The 24,923-nt window shown below is 35.7% G+C and overlaps 1 protein-coding gene across 8 annotated transcripts in view; it reads right to left on the bottom strand.

The window, feature by feature from the left end:
* The window catches only part of mark3a (MAP/microtubule affinity-regulating kinase 3a), a 106,096-nt gene that overhangs the window by 66,621 nt on the left and 14,552 nt on the right, over positions 1–24,923 (bottom strand). For all 8 annotated transcript variants that reach the window (XM_039742053.1, XM_039742055.1, XM_039742054.1 and 5 more), the window contains exons 2-6: positions 22,214–22,399; positions 15,359–15,412; positions 12,988–13,036; positions 8,037–8,102; positions 5,242–5,312 (exon numbers count right to left, since the gene is read on the bottom strand). In XM_039742053.1, coding sequence (XP_039597987.1) covers positions 5,242–5,312; positions 8,037–8,102; positions 12,988–13,036; positions 15,359–15,412; positions 22,214–22,399 — 426 coding nt within the window. The remainder of the gene's footprint in view (positions 1–5,241; positions 5,313–8,036; positions 8,103–12,987; positions 13,037–15,358; positions 15,413–22,213; positions 22,400–24,923) is intronic.

The following is a 24,923-nucleotide window of genomic DNA, read 5'->3' as shown; positions in this document are numbered from 1 at the left end:
AACGTCATAATAACTGACCATATTTTATGCTTACTTTCAGACTGTAAAAGTTTGACAGCATTTATACATAAGGAGGAATGCCTCAAAACAAGGCAAAACAACCAGACGAATAACACATTTTTCCTTGGGTCTCAGTTCTTTTTGTTACTTAAAAAAAGAAAAACAAAGTAACTTCTTGCACTAAAGCAAATATTAATTTTTATTCCACATTTGACATCTAATTTGCATAATACAAGAAGTGATTTAAAACTTGATTTTTTTATTGCTAGCCAAACAAGGACCACTCATTTTGTCTATCAGAAAATACAAACACACAGTTCTGAAAATTGTGCTTTAAGAATTTTAAATTTTCATTTAGTCATTTTTATACATGCTCCAGAGATGTAGGAGTTACAATATACATAATCATATTTAGGCATCATATAGTAGAACGACTAGGTTGGATAATAAATTAAGGTTTTGGATATTAAGTCTAGCATTAATATAAATAGAACCCTAAATAAGTCATAAAACTCCAACTTTCCATATCCAACATTAGAATAATCCACTTTAGTAAAAGTGTCTAAGTATCTGTATGTCAATCAGTTGCTATGTCTCTGTAATTACAACAGAGGGTGCATGACAAACATTTATAGTAATACATTCTACACTCACCTAAAGGATTATTAGGAACACCATACTAATACGGTGTTTGACCCCCTTTCGCCTTTAGAACTGCCTTAATTCTATGTGGCATTGATTCAACGAGGTGCTGAAAGCATTCTTCAGAAATGTTGGCCCACATTTATAGGATAGCATCTTGCAGTTGATGGAGATTTGTGGGATGCACATCCAGGGCACGAAGCTCCCGTTCCACCACATCCCAAAGATGTTCTATTGGGTTGAGATCTGGTGACTGTGGGGGCCATTTTAGTACAGTGAACTCATTGTCATGTTCAAGAAACCAATTTGAAATGATTCGAGCTTTGTGACATGGTACATTATCCTGCTGGAAGTAGCCATCAGAGGATGGGTACATGGTGGTCATGAAGGGATGGACATAGTCAGAAACAATGTTCAGGTAGCTCATGGCATTTAAACGATGCTCAATTGGCACTAAGGGGTCTAAAGTATGCCAAGAAAACATCCCCCACACCATTACACCACCACCACCACCACCAGCCTGCATAGTGGTAACAAGGCATGATGGATCCATGTTCTCATTCTGTTTACGCCAAATTCTGACTCTACCATTTGAATGTCTCAACAGAAATCGAGACTCATCAGACCAGGCAACATTTTTCCAGTCTTCAACTGTCCAATTTTTGTGAGCTTGTGCAAATTGTAGCCTCTTTTTCCTATTTGTAGTGGAGATGAGTGGTACCCGGTGGGGTCTTCTGCTGTTGTAGCCCATCCACCTCAAGGTTGTGCGTGTTGTGGCTTCACAAATGCTTTGCTGCATACCTCTGTTGTAACGAGTGGTTATTTCAGTCAAAGTTGCTCTTCTATCAGCTTGAATCAGTCGGCCCATTCTCCTCTGACCTCTAGCATCAACAAGGCATTTTCGCCCACAGGACTGTCGCATACTGGATGTTTTTCCCTTTTCACACCATTCTTTGTAAACCCTAGAAATGGTTGTGCGTGAAAATCCCAGTAACTGAGCAGATTGTGAAATACTCAGACCAGCCCGTCTGGCAAACAACCATGCCACTCTCAAAATTGCTTAAATCACCTCTCTTTCCCATTCTGACATTCAGTTCAGGAGATTGTCTTGACCAGGGCCACACCCCTAAATGCATTGAAGCAACTGCCATGTGATTGGTTGATTAGATAATTGCATTAATGAGAAATTGAACAGGTGTTCCTAATAATCCTTTGGGTTAGTGTATTATCTATACTAATAAAAGGCAAAGCCCTCACTCACTGACTGACTGACTGACAATTTGGCAGGTTCATTCCTTACAGCTTACTTACAAAAGTTGGGCAGGTTTTATATTGAAATTTTACGCGTAATGGTCATAACTGGAAGCAGTTTTTCTCCATTTACTGTAATGGAGATGAGCTTCAACGCCGTGGGGCGGTTTCGTGTGACATCATCACGCCTCCCACGTAATCACGCAGTACATAGAAAACCAGGAAGACCTCAAAAAAGCGCTCATGAAAACATGCATTATATAATCGAGAAGGCAGCGAAACAATAAGAAGCGAGCGAGTGACATATACAGGGCAGGTTTCATTTCGAAATTCTACGCGAAATGGTCATAACTGGAACCTATTTTTTCGTCCATATACTGTAATAGACTGCAGCTCGATGGCCGTGGGAGGCAGAGTTGTGTGTCACGCCTCCCACGTAATTGAGTGCCTGCCCATATAAGGTAAATATTCGCTGGTGAAGGACTGTGCTTAGCCTATTCATAAGTAAAAATATCTGAATCACAAACTGATGTTAATTATATTTTGTCCATGAATACTTAAATAATTCCAAATAGTCTGTCCGCTTCCTTTCATAGCTTTTCCGATGGTTGTGCTGCTTCCAGGCATGTATTTTCGTATTAAAGCATTTAACCAATCACATTTCAGCCATCATTTGTTGCCAGGCAGAGAGGACTTTACAATCCGTTGTGCAGACACTCTAACACAGAACAAATGTCGATTAACCTGTTGCTTCAACCAATCAGATTTTGAGTTGGTGTCAGTACGGCCCTCTAGCAGGCGTACGGCAACGTCACTGTATTCAGACCCATTGATTGGATAGTAGCTGCAGGTTCGATTTTCTGCATTAGCTTCGATGGCAATAGAAAGGGACTTTTTGATGGAACTGAGGTGCACAGATAATCAGTACGACAGAGTGATTGAACTCTTTTTGAGGAAAGAGAGGAGGATGGATTTTATTTACAAATAATCCGAATTTTTGGTGAGTAAAATGTTGCAATTCTATCTGCGATGCAGTGGCTCTTTATACTGTATTTCTTCATATTAAGATGGTTTTTATAAACATAAATTAGTTTTTGAGGGGCGGGTTGATTCGGACGGAGCAGTACTGAAGGCCTAGGTGTGAGATGTGCGGTAGTAGGTTCTATTTAGTCGACAGAAATATCTTTGGTAGGAATGTAAGTTGAATTTAGTCTTTACATTTCTATGGTGAAGAAAAATTTATGCAATGATGACTAAATTCAAGTTACATTCCTACCATATTTACCATATTTACATTGACAATCATGTTACGTTATTTTCAAAATGTTTCCTTTTTCATTACTTTTTTAACACACTACTTTTCTGCTGCAAAGCGCGGGTTATTTGCTAGTTTATTATCAAATAATTCTTTGATTTGATTCTGTTGCTGTTCTCTCTCTCTATGTGGTCATTGGCATTTTGTGGAATATCCTCTATAATTAAATCAGCTGAAAAAGTTCTTCCAGGGTATTTTGAAAAGTTATTTTCTGTTTATTTTTCTGAAAATGCAGCTTGTGATTTTGATTGCTTTTATTTGAAAGCTGTGTTGAAGCAGTATTGGAATGACTTGCCTCTCACCCTTTCATCTTTTTTGCTTCCTGTGCTATACTATTAAATAATAACCTTTATGCATCTGTGTTAATTGGTTTACAAATTAATGTCTTGAGAGAAATGTGCTTCAATTAGTTTAAAACCTGGGAACAGATGCACACCACAGAACTAGAAGTTACAGAACTAGTTTGTAGCTTATGAAAGGAAGAACTATGGATGTACTTAAAAGATCAAACATTATGAACAGTTAACCATAAGAACAAGATAGCCAATAAAATGTGTATGTCACTTGTCCTGGAATCCCACGTGTACAATTTAACATAAATATGGCTTGTCCAAGGGACCAAGAAAAGCGACGACAGATGGGCAACTAGTGACATCAGAGATCCAAGACAATATGTGACGATTTATTCTGGATGTCTGAAAACAAAATCTATGAATAACAGTGACTGCTAAATCAAAATCCATCCAGGACAACATCCACTCTGACATTTGATTTTCAGTACACTTTTGTATATGTTTATATACAGAATTTGCTATTTCATTTTATGTCATATTTTCTTCTATTTATTATTTTTATATAGTAACAAATATAGTTTGCCATTTATTTTTTACATTTTGTCTTATCTAGAGATTGAAATAATAAAAGAACACCTATTATGAAGATTGCTGTTTTCTTGCCCACAGGTTTTATCAAGGCTATTGAGGTCACTCCTCAAAAATTGTAGCATTATCTTGTAACTTCTTAGTGTCAGTGATGTTTATCATCTAATATATAAAAAGAACATAGAGTGATTTGTCTCCTGAAACTGCAAGAAATCATCAGCACTAGCTAGGCTAGAAGGTCAGTCACTGAGAGGTGTAGACGGCATTCAGTGGGAAAGTCTTCTCCTTAACCGAGACACAAGGCAATTCAAGAAAAGAACCTGTTTGCTTCTTCCAAATTCACATGAACTTGTGGAGTGCTATCATGTTATTGTTTTTTGGTTTCACAGCAGATTAATATTTTGGCAAAATTCTGTGCCACAGGAAACCTTTCTAGAATTGGATACTAAATTTCTCTCAAAAAACTGATGGGGGAAAAAAAAATTTGAAAATTCTTCTGAGAGGGTAAAACTATGCCTGATTATTGGACGACACTAAATGAAAGCTACTTGTTAATACTGTGATTTAAAACAAGTAAATACATGAGTTTTAATAAAACAAATGAACAGTTCCAGAATGATCACTTACTGCCTTTTTGACTTTAATAGTTAAATATTTGTAGTTTTGTGTGTGTGAAAAATATCCGAAGCTGGTTATTTTGAAATCTAATGATTCCAAAAAAGCAATCAAGAGCACAGCAGAAGCCTTATACGATACTTGCCCCAGAACCCACTTGCTGTGTAAAACTCTAAACATAGCTCATCTATGACCAAGCAAAATAAGTGCCATTTTAATTGAAAAGCAAATATTCTATTGTTGTTAACATTATTTATAGTACATTGCAATAATTATCACTATTGTCCATTTTTTTCTTATGTTAGCCATTTTTGGCTATATCATCCACCACAATAAAATATACACAAATCAGCCATTACCACCATTTATCAATGTCAAATTGTGTTTTCAGCTTTAAAGTAAGTCCTATATACAGCTGACCAGGCAATTACAATGTGAAATGTAAAATATTCTAAACTCGCTCCCCTAAACAATGTATGCGTCACTAGATAACTAGTTTTCTACTTTCAATAAACAGCATGAACAATTGTTTGGTACCTGTCTAAATTTAGACCTGGCCTCCTTTTCCTTCATTCTTCCATGTGCAACAAGGTAATCAAAAACTTCTCCTGCAATTCATATAAAAAAAAAAAATTAAAAAAAAAAAAAGATACAAAAAATAAACATTCATTCTACTACTGCCCAATATGAAAAAATACATTTCAAATGCTACAAATAACTAGTGGCATACAGCATTGAATTATACATATACAAATACGCTGTAACTGTCAGTCAAAGAGAACAGAATTAAAAGTTTTAGTTTACATGATACACAAAAGGCTGCTTTATTCATTAAGCTGTAGGAAATAATGGTGCTGTTGGTGTTGGGGGAGGGGTAATAAATCTAACAATCACTATCATTGTTTCTAAAAAAAAAAAAAAAAAAAAAATACAAAAAAGGTAACAAACACCACACACACACAAACTACCAACAATAATTGATGTTTGCTAATTTTCCCCTGTGCTACTAACAAATTAAAAGTCAGCTTGGTTATTCACTTAAGAAAAGTGTCTTCAAAGATAGCTACGTAGTAAGCTGAACACTATTAAGATATTGATAAGATGAGTGCTATTAAAAAAAGAAAAGCTCAGCTAAAGAATGACACCTATTATGCCCGATCTAAAACGAGATTAACTTTTCTATATATCAACCTTCCCATGGGGAACAGCAGCTTTTCAGAAGAACACATACATCAACTTCTGAAGCAGCTTTGAGTGCAAACACTTATGCAAAATTATATTGCTTTACATTTGCTTACATACAGAAAAACAATATTACGGATCTATGACCGAGTCTTTTTTCTAAACTTTTTTGTTAGAAAGAAGTTGTAAATAGAGAAATAGGAACTTACTATGCATTAAAAAAAACCAAGAGCTTGGCTATCCTGGAATATCCAGCAAGTCAGAAAGTAGTTTCAAAGTTCTTTATTTGCCTATCTAAACAGGTTTACACAAAGAATAAATAAAGGGTAGGGTGGGATGATATGAACTTAATTGATATTGTGATTTTGACCCATCCATCCATCCATCCATTTTCTAACCCGCTGAATCCGAATACAGGGTTACGGGGGTCTGCTGGAGCCAATCCCAGCCAACACAGGGCACAAGGCAGGAACCAATCCCGGGCAGGGTGCCAACCCACCGCAGGACACACACAAACACACCAAGGCCAATTTAGAATCGCCAATCCACCTAACCTGCATGTCTTTGGATTGTGGGAGGAAACCGGAGCGCCCGGAATATGATATTCAATATTTCTCAATATGTTTTTAAAACATATTAAAGACGGAGGATCAGCACCTTATAGACAATAAAAATATCGGCCATGCTCAATGATGATACAAGCAGCATAGCGTTTTCCACAGGTTCTCCAGAACCTTTCACATCTGACACAAGTGCTCAGGGTGAACCTGCTCTCATCTATGAAGAGCACACGGTGCCAGCTGTGGACCTGCCAATTCTTGTATTCTATGGCAAATACCAATCAAGTTCCACTGTGCCAGGCAGTGAGCACAGGGCCCACTAGAGGATGTCAGGCCCTCAGGCCACCCTCATGAAGTCTGTTTCTGATTGTCTGGTCAGAGACATTCACACCAGTGGCCTGCTGAAGGTCATTTTGAAGGGCGCTGGCAGTGTTCATTCTGTTCCTCCTTGCCCAAAGGGAAGATGCCAGTCCTGCCGATGGGTTACGGACCTACTATGGCTCTGTCCACATCTCCTAGAGTAACTGCCCGTTTCCGGGAATCTCCTCCATGCCCTTGAGACTGTGCTGGGAGACGCAACAAACCTTCTGGCAATGGAACATATTGATGTGCCATCCTGGAGAAGTTGGACTACCTGTGCAACCTCTGTAGGGTGCAGGTATCGCCTCATGCTACCAGTAGTGACACTGACCATAGCCAAATGCAAAACCAGTGAAAAAAACAGTCAGAAAAGTTGAGGAGGGAAAAATGTCAGTGGCCTCCACTGGTTAAGCTATTCCTGTTTTGGGGGTCGTCTCATTGTCGCCCCTCTCGTGCACCTGTTGTTAATTTCATTAACACCAAAGCAGCTGAAACTGATTAAAAACCCACTCTGGTACTCAACTGACCAGAATAATATCCCAGATGTTTCACTAACTTGATGCTATACTGATTAAAAAGTGTTCCTTTAATTTTTTTGAGTAGTATATTTTGTTTTTACTACTTTTCCCCAATGCTGCCCACGTCAGTAGAAGATCCGCAAATCCTCTTTTGCCACAGTGACTCTTCGAGCCAAATGTCTGTACATCTGCCACCAAACTAGGTGGAAGGGCAGATAATGTCATATTACCTACATTTATATGCAGAGACTTGGATAGCACACAGATCTGTGGCAAATGTGTTTTTTTTTAAAGTAAATGTAAAGTATTTCATGTAGGAGGTAGAAAAGTTAGATCTGATTACACAATGGGAGGTCAAACTTAATTGTACACTGTGGAAAAACAATATCAAGACAGTCTACAGAAGTGATCAAGAAGCATAGAAGTGGGGTATGCAATGCAGAAATTACTACCAAAAGAGGCTTAGCAGATTGCACAAAATTTTAAAATAACAGTTTTAACAAGTATGTGAGCCTTTAAGTTATTTTTATGTGTCAACTAAATTAAATTCCAGAGAAGGAAAAAAACGCAACTCTCTGCATAGTTGTTGATGCGCTCCTTTGTCATCCCACCCAACAATGTACACAGCTTCCTTCTCTCCGATACATTTTTTCATTCAATGCTGTACATTGAAAAAGTGGTAGAACATGTACATACCAACAAATTTACTTACCTCCACTTGCGTACTCCATTACTAAATAAAGTGTTTTATCCGTTTCAATAACTTCAAATAATTTTACTGTTGGAAAGAAAGGAAAAGTACATTAAGAATACATAGGTTGGATTGCTTGTGTTTTTTCAAATGCAACTTCTTGCAAGTATAAAGAAATTCTAGATTGTTGAGAAAAGGTAAAAAAAAAAAAAATGCAAATATGAAAGCAAATATATAGAATCAATATTAAACCAAAGAAACGGAGACAACAATACTGTAAAAAGAAAGGCATGGTTAAACTATTTACACAAAAACTCAACCTTAATATTTTACTTTTATCGCTTTCCTATTCAATTCTAATAATAACACAAAGGTTCACTTTGGTCAGTGTTATGGTCATGAATTTACTATTATCAGAAATCTCATTTTATTGTAAATACCATGCATACAGCAAATGGCATCATTTATTTATTTTTAAAAACACAGACATGACAACAGGGCTAGCACAAATTGGTGTTTGTCAGCATTTACTATAGTGTCTGCACCACAACTAGATGCCATGAAGGTTTTAATTTGCTTAAACGATATTGTAACACAATGTTCCTCATCAGACAAAGATAATTACATTTAAATTAAAACATCTTTTTATTAGTCAAGTCACTTAAGAAATTGTCTGGTAGCAAATGGTTTATTACAAATCATTCATATATGAAACACTAACATTTGAATCAAAATATAAATCAAAAACAGAATGCTTTAAACTACTATTGCATCTTCACAATTAACGTGGATACATACAATTAAACCACCAATGACTTCCAATTCACATGATATTTGAAATATATATACAGTTGGTGTGAGTCTGGATTTTTTTTCTCCCTAAATAATAAAAACCATCATTTAAAAACTGCATTTTGGGTTTACTTGTGTTATATTTGACTAATGGTTAAATGTGTTTGATGATCAGAAACATTGTGTGACAAACATGCAAAAAAAAAAAAAAGAAATCAGGAAGGGGGCAAATAGTTTTTCACACCACTGTATATTGGTCCTATTTAAATGTATAGTCAGCAATAACTATATAGACATTAAGAAAATAGCTGAGTCAGGAAAAATTATTTCACAAGTGAATATGGGGGGCAGGGGCAATCAAAATATAAGCTGTTTACAAATAAACTCAAATGTTTTTTAATGCTTCTTACAAATAAACTCAAATGTTTTTTAATGCTTCTAAAATAAGCCATTAATACTAAACATAGTACTTATTACACATTATTTATGGTACAGACCTAGTCTGAATCATAACTTTTATTTGATAAAAGTTGACCTAGAACAGGAATGCTTTTACAAAAGTTAATCTTCAGTTCTTCAATAGGACGTTGCCTCTTTTAGGTTAAGGTCAGTGCAATCAATACAGCCCTCTGTAATGAAGTATTGTACTTTAAGTGTATCTGGAAAAATGAACTATGATAATACTGTTCTACACAAAGCTCATTATTAAAGCTTGTACCATGTTCCCTTTCACATATAACAAATTAATCATCGAGACATGAAAGGTTAATTTTTCTAATGCTTTTCCCCATAATGGGTAGATTAGACTTATGTCACCTGCAAAGTACACTGCTAAATTTGTTAAAAAAAAATTTTAAAAGTTGTTTCAATACAGACAGCACAAAACAAACTATTCCACTAATATATAGCAAAAAACTATTCAAGAAAGTAGTGTGCAAAGACTGCATTTTGAAAAACCTCACAATAATGCATACATAAATAAAATTAAAAAAAATATATAAAAAAAAAAAATCACATGGAAGTACACCCATCTACTACCACCTAAGATTGACAAAGCTTCATATTTGTCCAACACATTAATTTGAACTGTTCTGAAGGCTGATAGCCTGAGGTCTCGTTTGAGATACTGTATTTGATTGGAGAATAATTGCCTTTAATTTAAAATGAAAAGCAGGAAAATTGAAAAAAAAAAAAAAAAGCTAAGGTTGACCTGCACCTAGTCATAGTACATCACAACCAGTAATTAACTGTACATGGGTCTATAAATGCATCCTTTTGTATCAGATGAAAAGTGCCTTTTATCCAGTAGAAATACCATCGCCCATTTCTGCCTGGTCAAACGTCACTTTGCAATAGCTGTTTTTGTTACACATTTTTTTCACCTGCTTTCCTTTTCTTGCAGTCCTTCGTTGTATCTCAAAATATATATTTTTTGGATAGAAACTTTAACTAGACATTAGCAAATACTGCAGTCAAAACTGAACAGCTATAGGTTAAGTATGGCTAAAGCTCTTCAGCTGTCTGTGCAGGCGAGAGAGAGAGAGAGAGAGAGAGAGAAAGATCTACACTATACTGTCCCAGAATATTTAGTTTGCATCTTTGTATATCACTATATACCTAGAGTCACTTTCCTTCTGACAAGCACTACAAGACCAATTGAACTTGTACTAGTAGATTCAAAGATAGTTTCTCTCCATTGATTATCACATTACTGAAAAGCCAAACATAATAGATATTATAACATAAAATACACAGTGTATGCTTAAGACATATACATACACAGAAACACACACACACACATATATTGTATATGCATATATAGATAAATACACATACACACACTACATATATTGCACACTATGCTTTTTGTGAGTGTGTGCTTCTCTGTTGGTATAATCAATATTTAATAGGAGAAATGCAACTAACAATTTCACTATACTACGTACAATATGTGCTATGAACAAATTAAACTTGAAATTGTGAACTGAATGTTCCGTATTAAGTATGCAACTGTGGCACGGGGCAAGCAGTCCTGCCTCACATATATGGCATTCCAGTTTCAAACCTGGGTCTGTGTGGATTTTTCTGGGTATTGCAGTTTTCATCCCACACCCCTAAAGACATACAGATACGTGATACACGACTAATAGAAAACTGAATTATGTAAGAATGCCAACATTAAAAAATATATAATACAGAATTAATATCTGCTAATAAAAAAATAAGAAATTGTGCTCCAACTGATTGCCTGTCAATCTCAATCTGGCAATTTTCATTACAAAAGACTTGATCGATGATTGATAAATTGAGCAATAAACAAGCCCCACCACATCCACAGAGCCCCCAAAACATCCACTCACATATAAGAACAATGCAGCTGCACCTGGCATAAAGGTGAAAGATGGCACTGTTTGGATGCAGCCACAGGAAGGGAGTCATCCTGCCAGTGAGTCTGCCCCACACATGTCCTTCAAAGAAAAAGCAGGGCTTTTAGAGCTTGCCAAGGTATCGTTCAAAGTCCTGTTTGTGATTATGTTTTGTGATGGTCTTTATATAAAAACATTTATATGTTACTTATATAAAAGCCAGATCGAATGTTATTTACCTTGATTTATTTACTTATGTTTCTACAGCGTAAAGTCACAAATAGACTGCAGAGCTTCCTCTGTTTGATTGACACGGGCATGCTCACATAGTACACGTGTAGTGAAGTGACTAACTGCAGGTGGAAGCTCCTGTCACGCCCTACGCAACTGTGTTTGATCTTATTCCGGAAAAGATCCCAGTCACCCCACGGGAGAAAAACATTCCGAAGCAGTGGTCATAAAGCTTATGAAACAGTTTCTGGACAAAGGCAGAACCATAACAGTTGCATTAAACAGCAAAAGCAACGATAAGGATGAATTTGAAACTGTTGCTTAGTAAACATCAGGCTTGCTATCTTAACAGGAAACTGTCTTTTACTTGTACACTTGTTAAGCATGTTGGTCTTGTCTCTGCATGATAAATATCCATAAACATTTCATACATTTGCTACTTTTTTACAGAGTTGCAGTGTGCTTATTTTTTGTTTGTCATGCAGTACAAGTTTAGGAAAAAAAAAAAAATACGTACTTCATTATTAAAATGCTTTTCCTTATTTATAATTACTCATCCATCAAGAATTACAAATGTCTAGCTAGTACACTGAAGACAAGACTGTATATAGTAAATATATTTTTAATTAAAAAAAAACTGTAGTGCAATTAACATAACCTAGAGGTGAATGTATAATAGCTTTGTTTTGTTTTATTTTTAACAGAGATTTAGTGTGCTTATTTTTTCTGTGTGTGCTTTATGCAGAACAAGTTTTGTTAAAAAATAAGTACTTTGTTATTAAAATGGTAATCCATATTTATAATTACTAATCAAGAATTACAAATTTCTAGCTAGTACACTGAAGAATTAAAAATATAAATATAGTATATAGTGTAGTAATTTTTTTTAAATAAATAGTGCGATTAATGATTAAAATCTGTAAATGCATGTATATTGACATTTAAGCAGTGTTTAATTGGCTATATAAATTAATTGATTGTAAGTATGTATATATATTTGTTAGAGAAAGTGAAAAGTACTTTATAAAATTCAACTTGCTTCAAATAAGTATATTACAGAAAAAATAAAATATGACAGCTTGTAATATGAAGCATTTTTTATGACATATGTATTGAAGGTTAATATTTTAGTACAAGTTTAGTATAGAGTAAAAAGTTTTGTTTTTATAAAAAAAAAAAAAAAAAGATAATCGGCATCACAATCAGCTAATTTAGTAACATGAAATCGGTATTGGCCTTAAAGTTGATTGGAGCATCCCTAGCTAAGAGAATATTCTGATACTGAGAAAATGTACAATGTAGGTTTAATCAGAAAAATAACTGGTCTGGACTTGCGTATATACACTTGAAAGTTAAACTTATGCTGCAAGGCAAACTTATGTTGCTGGGTTTATTCATCAACTACACAATTGAAGCTTATGAACCTTCTTTTTAAATTTAACAAGAGAATTGGATGATTTCAGACCAAATGGAGCCCAAGAAAAACAGCAGGTGAACTAAAACAAAAGTCCATATCTAAAATGTTTATTCTCCTAGAGCACAACAATTTTAACTTGTGCTAAGAAAATAAAGAAATTGTTTACCTATATTGGGATGATTTAAAATCTTCATTATTCGTACTTCTCTGAAGAGCTGAAAACAAATAGAATATGTAGTAGGTTATCATGAGCATTCCTCAAGAACAGCATAGGACATAAAGTGCTAAGGTTTCCTTTGGGCCACAGGAACTTTTTTTAAAGAGGAAAACCAATTTTCATCTTCCCAGACAATTCTTTACAATATACATTCAAATTCAACTTTGACTAATAAAGTTTCTCTCAACTTAGTGTAAATTCACTTTACTCTCCTAGAGATTCTAAATTATCAGGCTGCTGGAGAGGAACATACAAACTGTAAATATAGTTATATATGTAAATTTCCAGAGTATCTCTTTTTCCAATGAAAAATTGTGTGGGTTGCTCACTCAAAAAAAGTGAGAAATAAAATGTATACATTATGCCTACACAAACAATCTATCGCACAAGGAGGTTTAAATTTGATAAAATTAGTTACTTATTAAATTTGAAAGAGAGGGAGAAGATCTGACACTCACCAAGATTCTAAATAATAGGCAATATATTAGCACATCATAAAATACTGTAGTTAACTGTTGTCTCACCACTACCCAAAATAAAGTCATGCTGCCATTTATTTATGAAAAGCAGGCACAAAATATATTGGTTTTGTACCATCATTGGCATAACATTTAAAAGAAAAAGAAAAAAAAAAAACAAAAAAAAACCACAAACATTGCAAAATATGATCTTTAAATAAACAAATTACTTTCTTCAGTAATGTTATCTGCATATAATAAAAGAGGCAAAACTCAAAATATACAAAATGTCAAAGTGGGCTTTCAAATGTTTCCTTAACATTACCAGTTAACTACACACCTTAAAAAACTATTGTAAACAAAGAGAAAGCACATTTCACATTGTGTAGAAATGAGCTTTTAGATTTCAAACAGATTAATTTAATCAGAAATATTAATTTGCTAAAATACTGTATTACAACCTGTTTAGTAATGCCTGCGTGAGAATAATGAATACTGAAGTTACTAAGATAAAATATTACTGATCCTACCAGTATTGTTTATTATCACCAAATAATATAGACCACATATTTGACAGCAACAATATTCCTATAGTTCCCATACTAATATGTCACTATGGGGCCAATCAATAACTGACTGGGGTTGTGATGGCGTTATAACTTTTGTGACACTATTTGACAAAGAGGGGAGTGGGCGTTGACATATTCTGACATCACAAAGCTGAAAAATAACTGATACTGATGATGGTCAGAGCTAGTTATACTTTCAAGTCTTAGGTTTATGCAGAGACACCAACATTACTGTAGCAGCATACTCTGAGTCAAGTCATCAGTCAATGCACCACCAATGTATATAGCATGTGACCAGCATCTACATGTAGGCCTAGTTATTTGAGTAAGTAAAAGTGCCCATAAACTGGCTGGATGTGTGGTTAATGTTTAAATTGTGCACACTGCTAATGGTAATTTGCTTTAGAAAAACACTGCCTAACAAGAGCTTTGTGGTGTTATTTTGACAGCATTAAGTTCACTTGATTGCCTCTGGAGGGATAAGGGGTGGGGTAGTCATGTCCCAAGTTTGTGATAACAATAATAATTCTTTACATTTCTATAATGTTTTTCTCACTACTCAAAGCACTTTACACAATTATTGGGAAGCCACAACAACCACTAATATGTAGCATACACCTAGATGCGACAGCAGCGATTTCTGAAACACTCACCATACATTAGCAGTTAGGTGGTGAAGGGGTGAAAGAGTTAGATAATTAGAGACAGAATGATTAGGGGGCCAAAATGGACTAGACTGAGGTGGGCAATTTAGCCAGAACATCAGGATACACCCTACTCTTTACAAAGGATGCCCAGGAATCTTTTATGACCTCAGAGAACGAGGACCTTGGTTGAACATCTCATCTAAAGTACGGCTCCATTTTTACAGCACTGTGTCCAAATCAACTCATTGGGGAACTGGATCACCACAGGGTAAGCACCTCCTGCTGGCCTCGCCAACACCTCTTCTAACATCAACCCAAGCTTTATCTGGTTGGTCTATCATCCAACTATTATCAGGGCCTGAACATGCATGGCTTCAGGTGGATGACCCATTCTCAAGTGTGGTATGGCTGCTGTTATGTCAATACTGAAAGAAGGTTAGGAGATTTGTGGCAAAATATGATGAGGTTTTTGGATGGCTTTGAGGGAGTAGGTAATTTTGTGACAAAAGCATGATGACATTAATATAAATGAAAACCTTCACATGATCACAATTTGTATTGAAATCTTAAGATTACTGGAAAAAACACTAAATGTTGATGTGTTATTTAACATATAATTAAATCATACATTAATGGAAAAAATTACCTTTTGTAGACTAGTAGGATTTAGCTGTGTTTTGTCAATTATTTTTATTGCAACCTAAAAAAGATAATTCATTTCATTTTAGTTGCAAAATGTGACAACCAAAACACTGCAAAGCATGAAAAAGCAGTCTAACATTATAGAGCATGAAAATAGCATTTCTACTAAAAGTTTCACTGAAGCACAAACATCAACAATTATAGCTAAAACAAACTTAAAACTTAAAATTAAATGAATGGCCAATGCAGATGTTAAGATGTGCAATCACTCTGTAAAATATTTTCAAGAAAACACAAAATCTCTGCATTAAACACAAATATCCTGTAAATACATGTTGAATACTTCAAAAATTCAAAAGGTGTATTTTTTTTATACAGTACATTGTTTCAACAGGGTTTCCCTATCACTGAGATTTTAAAAAGAATTCTTGTTTCAAATAATCACTACTGTATTAGGAGACTGTAAAATGCAACTGAAATATGGGTAACTCTTAAGCTCAAAATGTTCTCCTAATCTTTCTGTGGCAGTGAATACAGAGGCAAGGGAAACATTTTCAAATAATCCATCTAACCATCCATCCATCTATCTTTAAAATTGCTTAACATGGGGTGCGGAAGCTGAAGACGGTAGGAACAACCTCTGGAGAGTGTACCAGTTCAACATCGGGCAAAAACACTCACATAAATACATTGAGCCCATTTTAGAAACGCCAGTTCCTCTAATCTTAAGGTTTCTGGTCTGCAGGAGGAAACTGAAGTACCCAGAGGAAACCCAAACAAACATGGAGAGAACATGCAAACTCCACACCAAGAGAACCCAGGACATGAACACTGGTCTCCCCATGAGGAAGCAGCATTACCAGTGTACCACCATGTTGCCTTTTGAAATTATCAGAAGGGTAAATTTTGCACAAACATTACGAAGTTCCTTACGAAGAGAATGATTGGCTCATGGAATATATTGCCAAGTAGTATGGTAGACAGTAGAACTTTAAGGACTTTCAAAGCTAGTCTTGATATTTGGGAAGAAATAAGTGGATAGGATTGGAAAGCTTTGCTGGGCTAAATGGCCTGTTCTCTTCCAGATTGTTCTAACAGGCTATAAATTCTCCCTTATTCCCCACTGCTCTCCTGCTTCTCTCTTAACTGTATTTTGTCCTCTGTCTGCTGTGGTGACCTATCAGTGTATTCTGGCCCATAACAATAAAGGCTCATTTTTAATTCACAGTGACAAATCATAATATATTTGTCAGTCTAAATACATCTGGATTTAAAAAAAAAAATCTTAATGTACATTTATAGTTTGATTTCAAGCAGCTAACTACCCTGGAAAATTGAACTGCACAAAAGCACTCTAGCATGAATGTTGTGGGTGTGTCCGTGCCATGTTTTGCCTACCTTTCTTCAGAGCAATTGACTTCTACCCATTTATTTGCATTTCAATTCAAAATCGCTACCAGAAAACTTCAACAGTAGCACTGTACAGTTGTGCCTTGCGGCTATGCTAGTCATAGGGTGGGAGGGGGTCAGTGACAATGTCCCCTCTAAGGAGTGGCCTAGTGCATACAAATCTTTTTTGTGTGAGCAATAAGTTCTAAAAATCAAAAAAAAGTGCACCAGTTAAACCAATGCATTTCTTTTTATAGCACACAAATATCACATATACAATTATTTACTGTTAACATTTAATGTTAATTACCGAAAAAATACTGAATTGATAAAATAGACTTTTTTAATAAAAAGTTTATTTCTACTGAAAAGTTCACCGAATATTCCAAATGTTTCTCTTCCAACCTTTTCTGTCTTCCATTAATCATAAACTCTATGGGCATTAACAGTCTGTAAAGAACCTAAGAGTTTAATTCTCATCACTCTTTCCAAATGCTTGGCATCTAAAAATTATTTAGATATTGTTTTTATATTGTTCATTAGACTAGATCTTCTAGATCCACAGTTGGAACCCGAGGTCTGGAATGCCCCACAAATGTCCAAAAAGGTGAAAACAACTTCTTGAAGTGATCCTGTTGTTTAGTAAATGTAAACAAATCTGGAAATGTCTTTACGGTTCCACTTTCTAATTTTTTCTTAATCACCATCTTGAACCTTGTTTAGTGGGTTAAATGCAATCACATTTGCCTCTGAAGCTTTGGCAAGTCCTTCATATGTTGCCTTCTAAAGAGATGACCTGCAGAAAATTAAGAATTTGCTAAAGGCCAATTCACTCAATGTCACCCATCAGGTTACCGTCTTTCCAAGCATCATCTATATGCAGGTCCTCAAGATGTGCCACACAATGTCACTATGATAACTGTGGAATGGAAATCCACAAAGTAAGCTATACTTTTTCGTTTACCCTGAATGACTGATGTGCTGTTCAAGGTAAACGTTATCTGGTTTAAATGTAACTGGTTTTCATATAAAACAAAATACAAAAACTGTTAAATGGCGCCAAAAACAAACTGTCACAAGCTGTTATGACAAAAGTTTTATGAATTGATTCATATTCATTTCTATATTTACAGTGATCCCTCGCTATATCACGCTTCGACTTTTGCGGCTTCACTCTATCGCGATTTTTTTCTCATATGCGCACGCGCTCATATCGCTTTCTGAGAACTTTTATCTAAGCCCTATGATGGCTCCTAAAGATGCTGCTTTTTTTAAGCCTTCTGACAATAAAACTACAAAGCCGGAGGAAGATGCCTACTATCCAGGAGAAGGTGAAACTCTTGGATATGATTAAAAATGGCAATACCCTACAAAAGCCTCCTCACGCATATGAAAAGACAGCGCCAGCAACTGCCTATCAAGATGTTCTTCAGCTGCGCACCCAGACACCCACTGCCTACTCCTAGTACTCCTTCAGCGGAAGATGACAACAACGCACCTGCTGAAGATACTGCACCAACCTCTGAAGACTCTCCTACTGAAGTCATGCCTTCATAGGTTAGTGGTTGTGTGTAAGAACTGTGTGTGTTTGTGTGCAATTAAATGTACAGTACAATAATCTACTATATAAAAGCGTTCGTGATTGTCCTTCCGTCCCGTTAGTGCAAAGTGTAGCGGTATTCTGCTTATTACAGACTTACTACTTGCAGCTTGAGGTACGAAGCAACACGATGTGAGCAGAGTTCTGGTGCTCCGATTGTTCCCTTGCTTTTGTGAGCGATGCGCTGGAAAAATAGACAAAATTATGTCTCTGGAAATAATGTTGATGGAGAACAAATGCCTAACCGCGTAGTAAATATCAGGGGAGATAGTGCTTGCTTATTCTCATCTATAGCTTATTTAGTGCATGAAACTCCGTCTTTAGCGGTACAGATTCGGGCTGACATTGTACGACTTTGGACAGGCACTTGAGGAGATAAAAAACGTAGGTTTTAGGAGATGTTATGAATGGGCACTTTGATGTTCTCATTCCCTACACTTACATGCCTGATGTACACATGGAGCGCACAAAAACGGAGGATAAAAGTCGGTCGCCTTAAAAGGTGAGTGCGCCTAGTAATATGATATTTGTAATGTCTAATAGGTCTTATTTTCTCTTATTTTGTCTAATATATTGGGTAATACGAGTGTAATGGTGACTAAAGGGTGTTATTTCATGTCTAGAGGGCTCTAATAATGTTAAAAAAACTTATTTAGAAGGTCGTAAACAGGTTTTCTATACTCTAACTGCGAAAATATTCGATTTATAAATAAAGAATCCTACTTCGCGAAAATTCATTTATCACTGTAGAGTCTGGAACGGATTAACCGTGATAAACGAGGGTTCACTGTAATACATAATTTTTTGAAACTTATTTCAGTTGATTCAATGACTAAGTGAGGTATGCAAATTTTTTTTTATTTTATTTTTTTAAATTTACACACTCAAACAAAAAGGTGCATTGCCAGCTACCTGGTATTTTAACTTATTTGGCAACATGATCATTAATATCCTGAATTTATTTTAACAGTCAGTAAAACTTCAAGTAGTAAAATTTTTACCTCATTTGGTGACACTTGTTTTCGCTGTACAAGTTTTATCTCTGACTTCATATTCTTGCTTAGATACTCTTAATCTTTTATTGTCAACAAACATTTGATTGCTTTTTAGGTTTTATAACTAAATAGATATGATCTGGTTCAAAACAAGATGGTTCACTTTCCAGTCACTCCATGCTTCATGCTTACTGTCAGTAAATGACTTACTTTATTACATTTTTTATAAAATTTCATTTAGTTTGTAAGTCCAATTTTTTCGTGATTGACCACATAAAATCTGTAAGGAATACTTGTTAAATGTATGTATGATCATTCATGTGCTCAGGTTAGAGGTAACAGTGGCATGAGTTCTGCAGCCTGAGTCATCACACTTTATTGTGCACTTAGGAAAACGAAGTACTATAACGTGGAATGATACTAGACATGTTTCAGACGACCCTTTATACATTTCTACTTGAACAGTAAAGAATGGTGCTACAGGAAGAAACTGGAAAATAAGGGTAAACACAGACCCTGTAACTTTTTTTTTTTTTTTATTTCTTAAAGGATTTTGTTTTTCGTTCTCTCCATCTGCATTGTTTGTACTATGAATATGTAACAATATATTTCCATTTTTGTCTCAACGGCTTTACTATAAAATATAATACCTCAAGTAATCCGCAATGTCACCATAACTTATATTAATGTAATTTTATAGTGTTTGACATGAATGTAATGCTTAATTTATGCTGAATTAGAAGATATAGAAAACTTGATACAACAACACTATTGATCATAGTTGATATGATGGTACAAATTTAAAACATATTCATTCTGTGTGTTTAATGTTTTTACAATGAAAGTTTAAAAACTTTCCATTTTATGATTTGACAAATTATATTTTTTCCTGATGTTGTTCGGCAATGGTGCCCACTGATGCCTACTGTATCAGGAATTTTTTTTTCATTCTCATTCTCCATAAAATATTAATTTTTCTCTATCATAACCGCAAACAGACCAAACAAATATTTTGTATATACAGTGGTGTGAAAAACTATTTGCCCCCTTCCTGATTTCTTATTCTTTTGCATGTTTGTCACACAAAATGTTTCTGATCATCAAACACATTTAACCATTAGTCAAATATAACACAAGTAAACCCAAAATGCAGTTTTTAAATGGTTTTTATTATTTAGGGAGAAAAAAAATCCAAACCTACATGGCCCTGTGTGAAAAAGTAATTGCCCCCTTGTTAAAAAAATAACCTAACTGTGGTGTATCACACCTGAGTTCAATTTCCGTAGCCACCCCCAGGCCTGATTACTGCCACACCTGTTTCAATCAAGAAATCACTTAAATAGGAGCTGCCTGACACAGAGAAGTAGACCAAAAGCACCTCAAAAGCTAGACATCATGCCAAGATCCAAAGAAATTCAGGAACAAATGAGAACAGAAGTAATTGAGATCTATCAGTCTGGTAAAGGTTATAAAGCCATTTCTAAAGCTTTGGGACTCCAGCGAACCACAGTGAGAGCCATTATCCACAAATGGCAAAAACATGGAACAGTGGTGAACCTTCCCAGGAGTGGCGGCCGACCAAAATTACCCCAAGGCGCAGAGCGACTCATCCGAGAGGTCACAAAGACCCCAGGACAACGTCTAAAGAACTGCAGGCCTCACTTGCCTCAATTAAGGTCAGTGTTCACGACTCCACCATAAGAAAGAGACTGGGCAAAATGCCTGCATGGCAGGCGCAAACCCTGTTAAGCAAAAGAACATTAGGGCTCGTCTCAGTTTTGCTAAGAAACATCTCAATGATTGCCAAGACTTTTGGGAAAATACCTTGTGGACTGATGAGACAAAAGTTGAACTTTTTGGAAGGCAAATGTCCCGTTACATCTGGCGTAAAAGGAACTCAGCATTTTAGAAAAAGAACAACAGTAAAATATGGTGGTGGTAGTGTGATGGTCTGCGGTTGTTTTGCTGCTTCAGGACCTGGAAGGCTTGCTGTGATAGATGGAACCATGAATTCTACTGTCTACCAAAAAATCCTGAAGGAGAATGTCCGCCATCTGTTCGTCAACTCAAGCTGAAGCGATTTTGGGTGCTGCAACAGGACAATGACCCAAAACACACCAGCAAATCCACCTCTGAATGGCTGAAGAAAAACAAAATGAAGACTTTGGAGTGGCCTAGTCAAAGTCCTGACCTGAATCAATTGAGATGCTATGGCATGACCTTAAAAAGGCGGTTCATGCTAGAAAACCCTCAAATAAAGCTGCATTACAACAATTCTGCAAAGATGAGTGGGCCAAAATTTCCTCCAGAGCTGTAAAGACTCATTGCAAGTTATCGCAAAGCGCTTGATTGCAGTTATTGCTGCTAAGGTGGCCCAACCAGTTATTAGGTTCAGGGGCAATTACTTTTTCACACAGGGCCATGTAGGTTTGGATTTTTTTTTCTCCCTAAATAATAAAAACCATCATTTAAAAACTGCATTTTGGGTTTACTTGTGTTATATTTGACTAATGGTTAAATGTGTTTGATGATCAGAAACATTTTGTGTGACAAACATGCAAAAGAATAAGAAATCAGGAAGGGGGCAAATAGTTTTTCACACCACTGTAGTACTCCTTGAAAGATGCTAAGTGTTAACCATTACATTTTTGTTGAGACTGAAAATAGCCATCCTCTATGGACAGCCTACAATAAATGTACCAGGCTATAACCCATTCATACTTGAGCATATTCTAGCAATTTATAAAGGCATAAAGGGGGAAAAAAAAAAGATACCTATGAAGATGATATTTTTAACTAGATACTCTTAGAGAGCACATATATAAACACTTTAACTGAAGTTCAAGGGCCATGTTTCATATAAAACATTTCTTACCTCTCTTCCAGTAAGGATATGTCTTGCTAGTTTCACTTTAGCAAAGTTTCCTTTGCCTATTGTTTTGAGAAGACGGTAATTGCCAATGTGAGGTTGCTCATCTGCAGAGGATTGGAGAGAGTTTCTACAGCGAGCTCCTGGACGACGAGATGACACTTCACAACGGCCATCACTTTGTGATGTATGCTGAAATGACATGTAAGACAACTAGATCAAATGCTGTAGGAATTAATGCTTTGTTTCAATAAGTGAAGCATATAAAGTATTAGACACATTAAAATGTTTATAAAGTATGTCAAGTAACATTTCTTATTTAAAACACTATAGTATAACAGACTTTCAAGTGGCCTTTGATACAGTCTCAAATAGAATTTTAATTGAAGCTGATGAGGAAATTGTGCTGCAAACAAAATAGTAATGTCAAAGAAATGACACACTATCAAAAATTTGGATCACAACTCAAACTAAACACAGATAAACCCAGTATGCATAATATGCCACTGCCAAGTACCAACAAGGACTGGTAATACAACAAATCTATTCCGCCACCTCAAAAGATACCACCTGATTGAATATGAAAATTGCCAGAAAGAATGCTCAAGCGATGTGGCTAGCAAACACTCAACTAATGGTGCAGGACCTAGTCTACAGCTCTATGATGAATGTTGAGCAAAACTAAAGGCTGCTTTGAAGGACACAAGTTACTTTACCACTTAAGGGTGAGTTGGACAGTGGAACTGTCCATAACTCTTACTATAAACTACATTGAAGCAGAATGGAATTTACATAGCAAATGCTTGCAAACTGTTTTTTTTTCTGGGGGAATCACACAGCAGAACTCATCTGAATGGTGCTTAAGGATGTCCTGTCATCCTAGGGGCTTACAGAGGACTGCCTGGTATGTATAGTGACAGAGAGCGCAGTGAACACTGTCTAGATGATCTCCGGGTAAATGAAAAACCAAAATAAAAAGGACTTCCATTCAGTATTTCAGACAATGGCTGCACCTAACAACTGGTAAGTGAATAAACATTTTACATTACACAACTTCAAATTTACTAAATGAAGTTAATAAAATAGTTAAAATAGTAATAAAAAACTAATAAAACAAATACAAATGAATATAATGGTTCTCTCTACAGAGACAGAGAACAAGAAGAGACAACAGAATTAACAGATTCACAGTTGAGTATAGGAAAGTGGTTAGTGCTTTCTCTTGTTCTTGGAAAAAGCAGACAGATCTGGCAGAAACTCAAGGGTTGTTTTATCTGCCAAAGCTGAAACTAACTAATCACCTATGAGAAATGAAAAGGGGGCAGCAGGGGTTGATGGGTGTCCAATCAAAAAATGGTTGGGAGAGTGCTGGAGCTTAAGGCCATTTCAAAGGTATGATCTAACGACAAAAAACACCTAATTTCCATGTATGTGTTACAGTCTGTCCACAAGGCGCTAAATCCTCTGGTTAGTTTCATACATCGGATTCTCCCAGCAGAACATCCAAGTGTTTCATATATCAAGCTCATGCTTCCAACTGCTTATAGAGATAAATCCTAAAGGAAGATGATTCAGACCTCACAAAGAGCATTAATAGTACTGATGCTACGACTGATGACCTTTTAGACATAGCATTCCCCCTTGCTCCTCCATTCAAAATCCACTAATTGAACATAAATGCCAGAGCCGTGGCTAAAATGATGGAAGGAGGCCATAGTACATTACCAGCTAGACTTCACGGTTCAGTCAGTACAGCAAGAGGTGAATGAGAAGCATCAGCACTAGCCAAAAACAGAGGAAGACACTGGGCAGCTGTTTCAAAATCTCTTAATTTTGTCATAGCAACTGGACTCACACATCTACAATTCTTTATTAGCATACCACATCACTGACAGCCAGCTTCAAAAATATTTAGTGAAATGTTAAGGTTAGATCTAAATAATTCAAATTGTTGCAAACTATCTTTGTTTACATTGTAGAAATGTATAGATACCAAAGTTTATTTCAATTTTTTTTCATAGAATTATCTAACACATCTTTAATACATGAAAATATTTTGTGTGATCTTAGGCTATATAGTCCCAGTATCAAGTAGAAGCTTCCTTTCAGGGTTTTATTCAATACAGATTTCTTTTCAAACAATACTTCCTACATGTATTATTTTTGTACATCTGACAAAGTAACTTTTATTTAAAGGCACAGACTGTGCAACATATTCAAAGCTAGAACAAGCCAGCATGTGCAAGCACATAAGGCAAAATTAGCAAATTAGCGTTACCAATCAACCAGACAGCATTCTTAACAGCAGTAGGAAATCCACAGGATTGTTACATCCAATAATTCAAAAAAAGCTAGAAAATGCAACATATGCCCTGTTCAATACAGTTACAATTTCTGTAACTTTCTACAACATGGTTGTTGCTAACATGTTTATTCTGATAAACCCGACTGTTGGCTTTATTCATTTATAATAAAGATGCCATTAAATATTAGGTAAGTATCCTTGATAAACTGAAAAAACCGAATCACTTAATCCATTTTAAAATTGCATTTACAAGGAGTAAATAGAAAGTGACACTTCAACAAGAGGAAGTCAACAAGATATATGATGGATGATGATACTGGGCAAGGTACATGTTATTAGAAGTCTAATAAGTACATCTGACATTAACGAGAAGACTGCTCTTCTAAGCATTGCTCCCCACTATCACTGTTA

The sequence above is a fragment of the Polypterus senegalus genome, chromosome 18 (assembly GCF_016835505.1).
Source record: "Polypterus senegalus isolate Bchr_013 chromosome 18, ASM1683550v1, whole genome shotgun sequence".
Taxonomy (NCBI): Eukaryota; Metazoa; Chordata; class Cladistia; order Polypteriformes; family Polypteridae; genus Polypterus; species Polypterus senegalus.
Note: the sequence above shows the minus strand (reverse complement) of the source record. Positions and strands in the feature narration are given on the sequence as shown.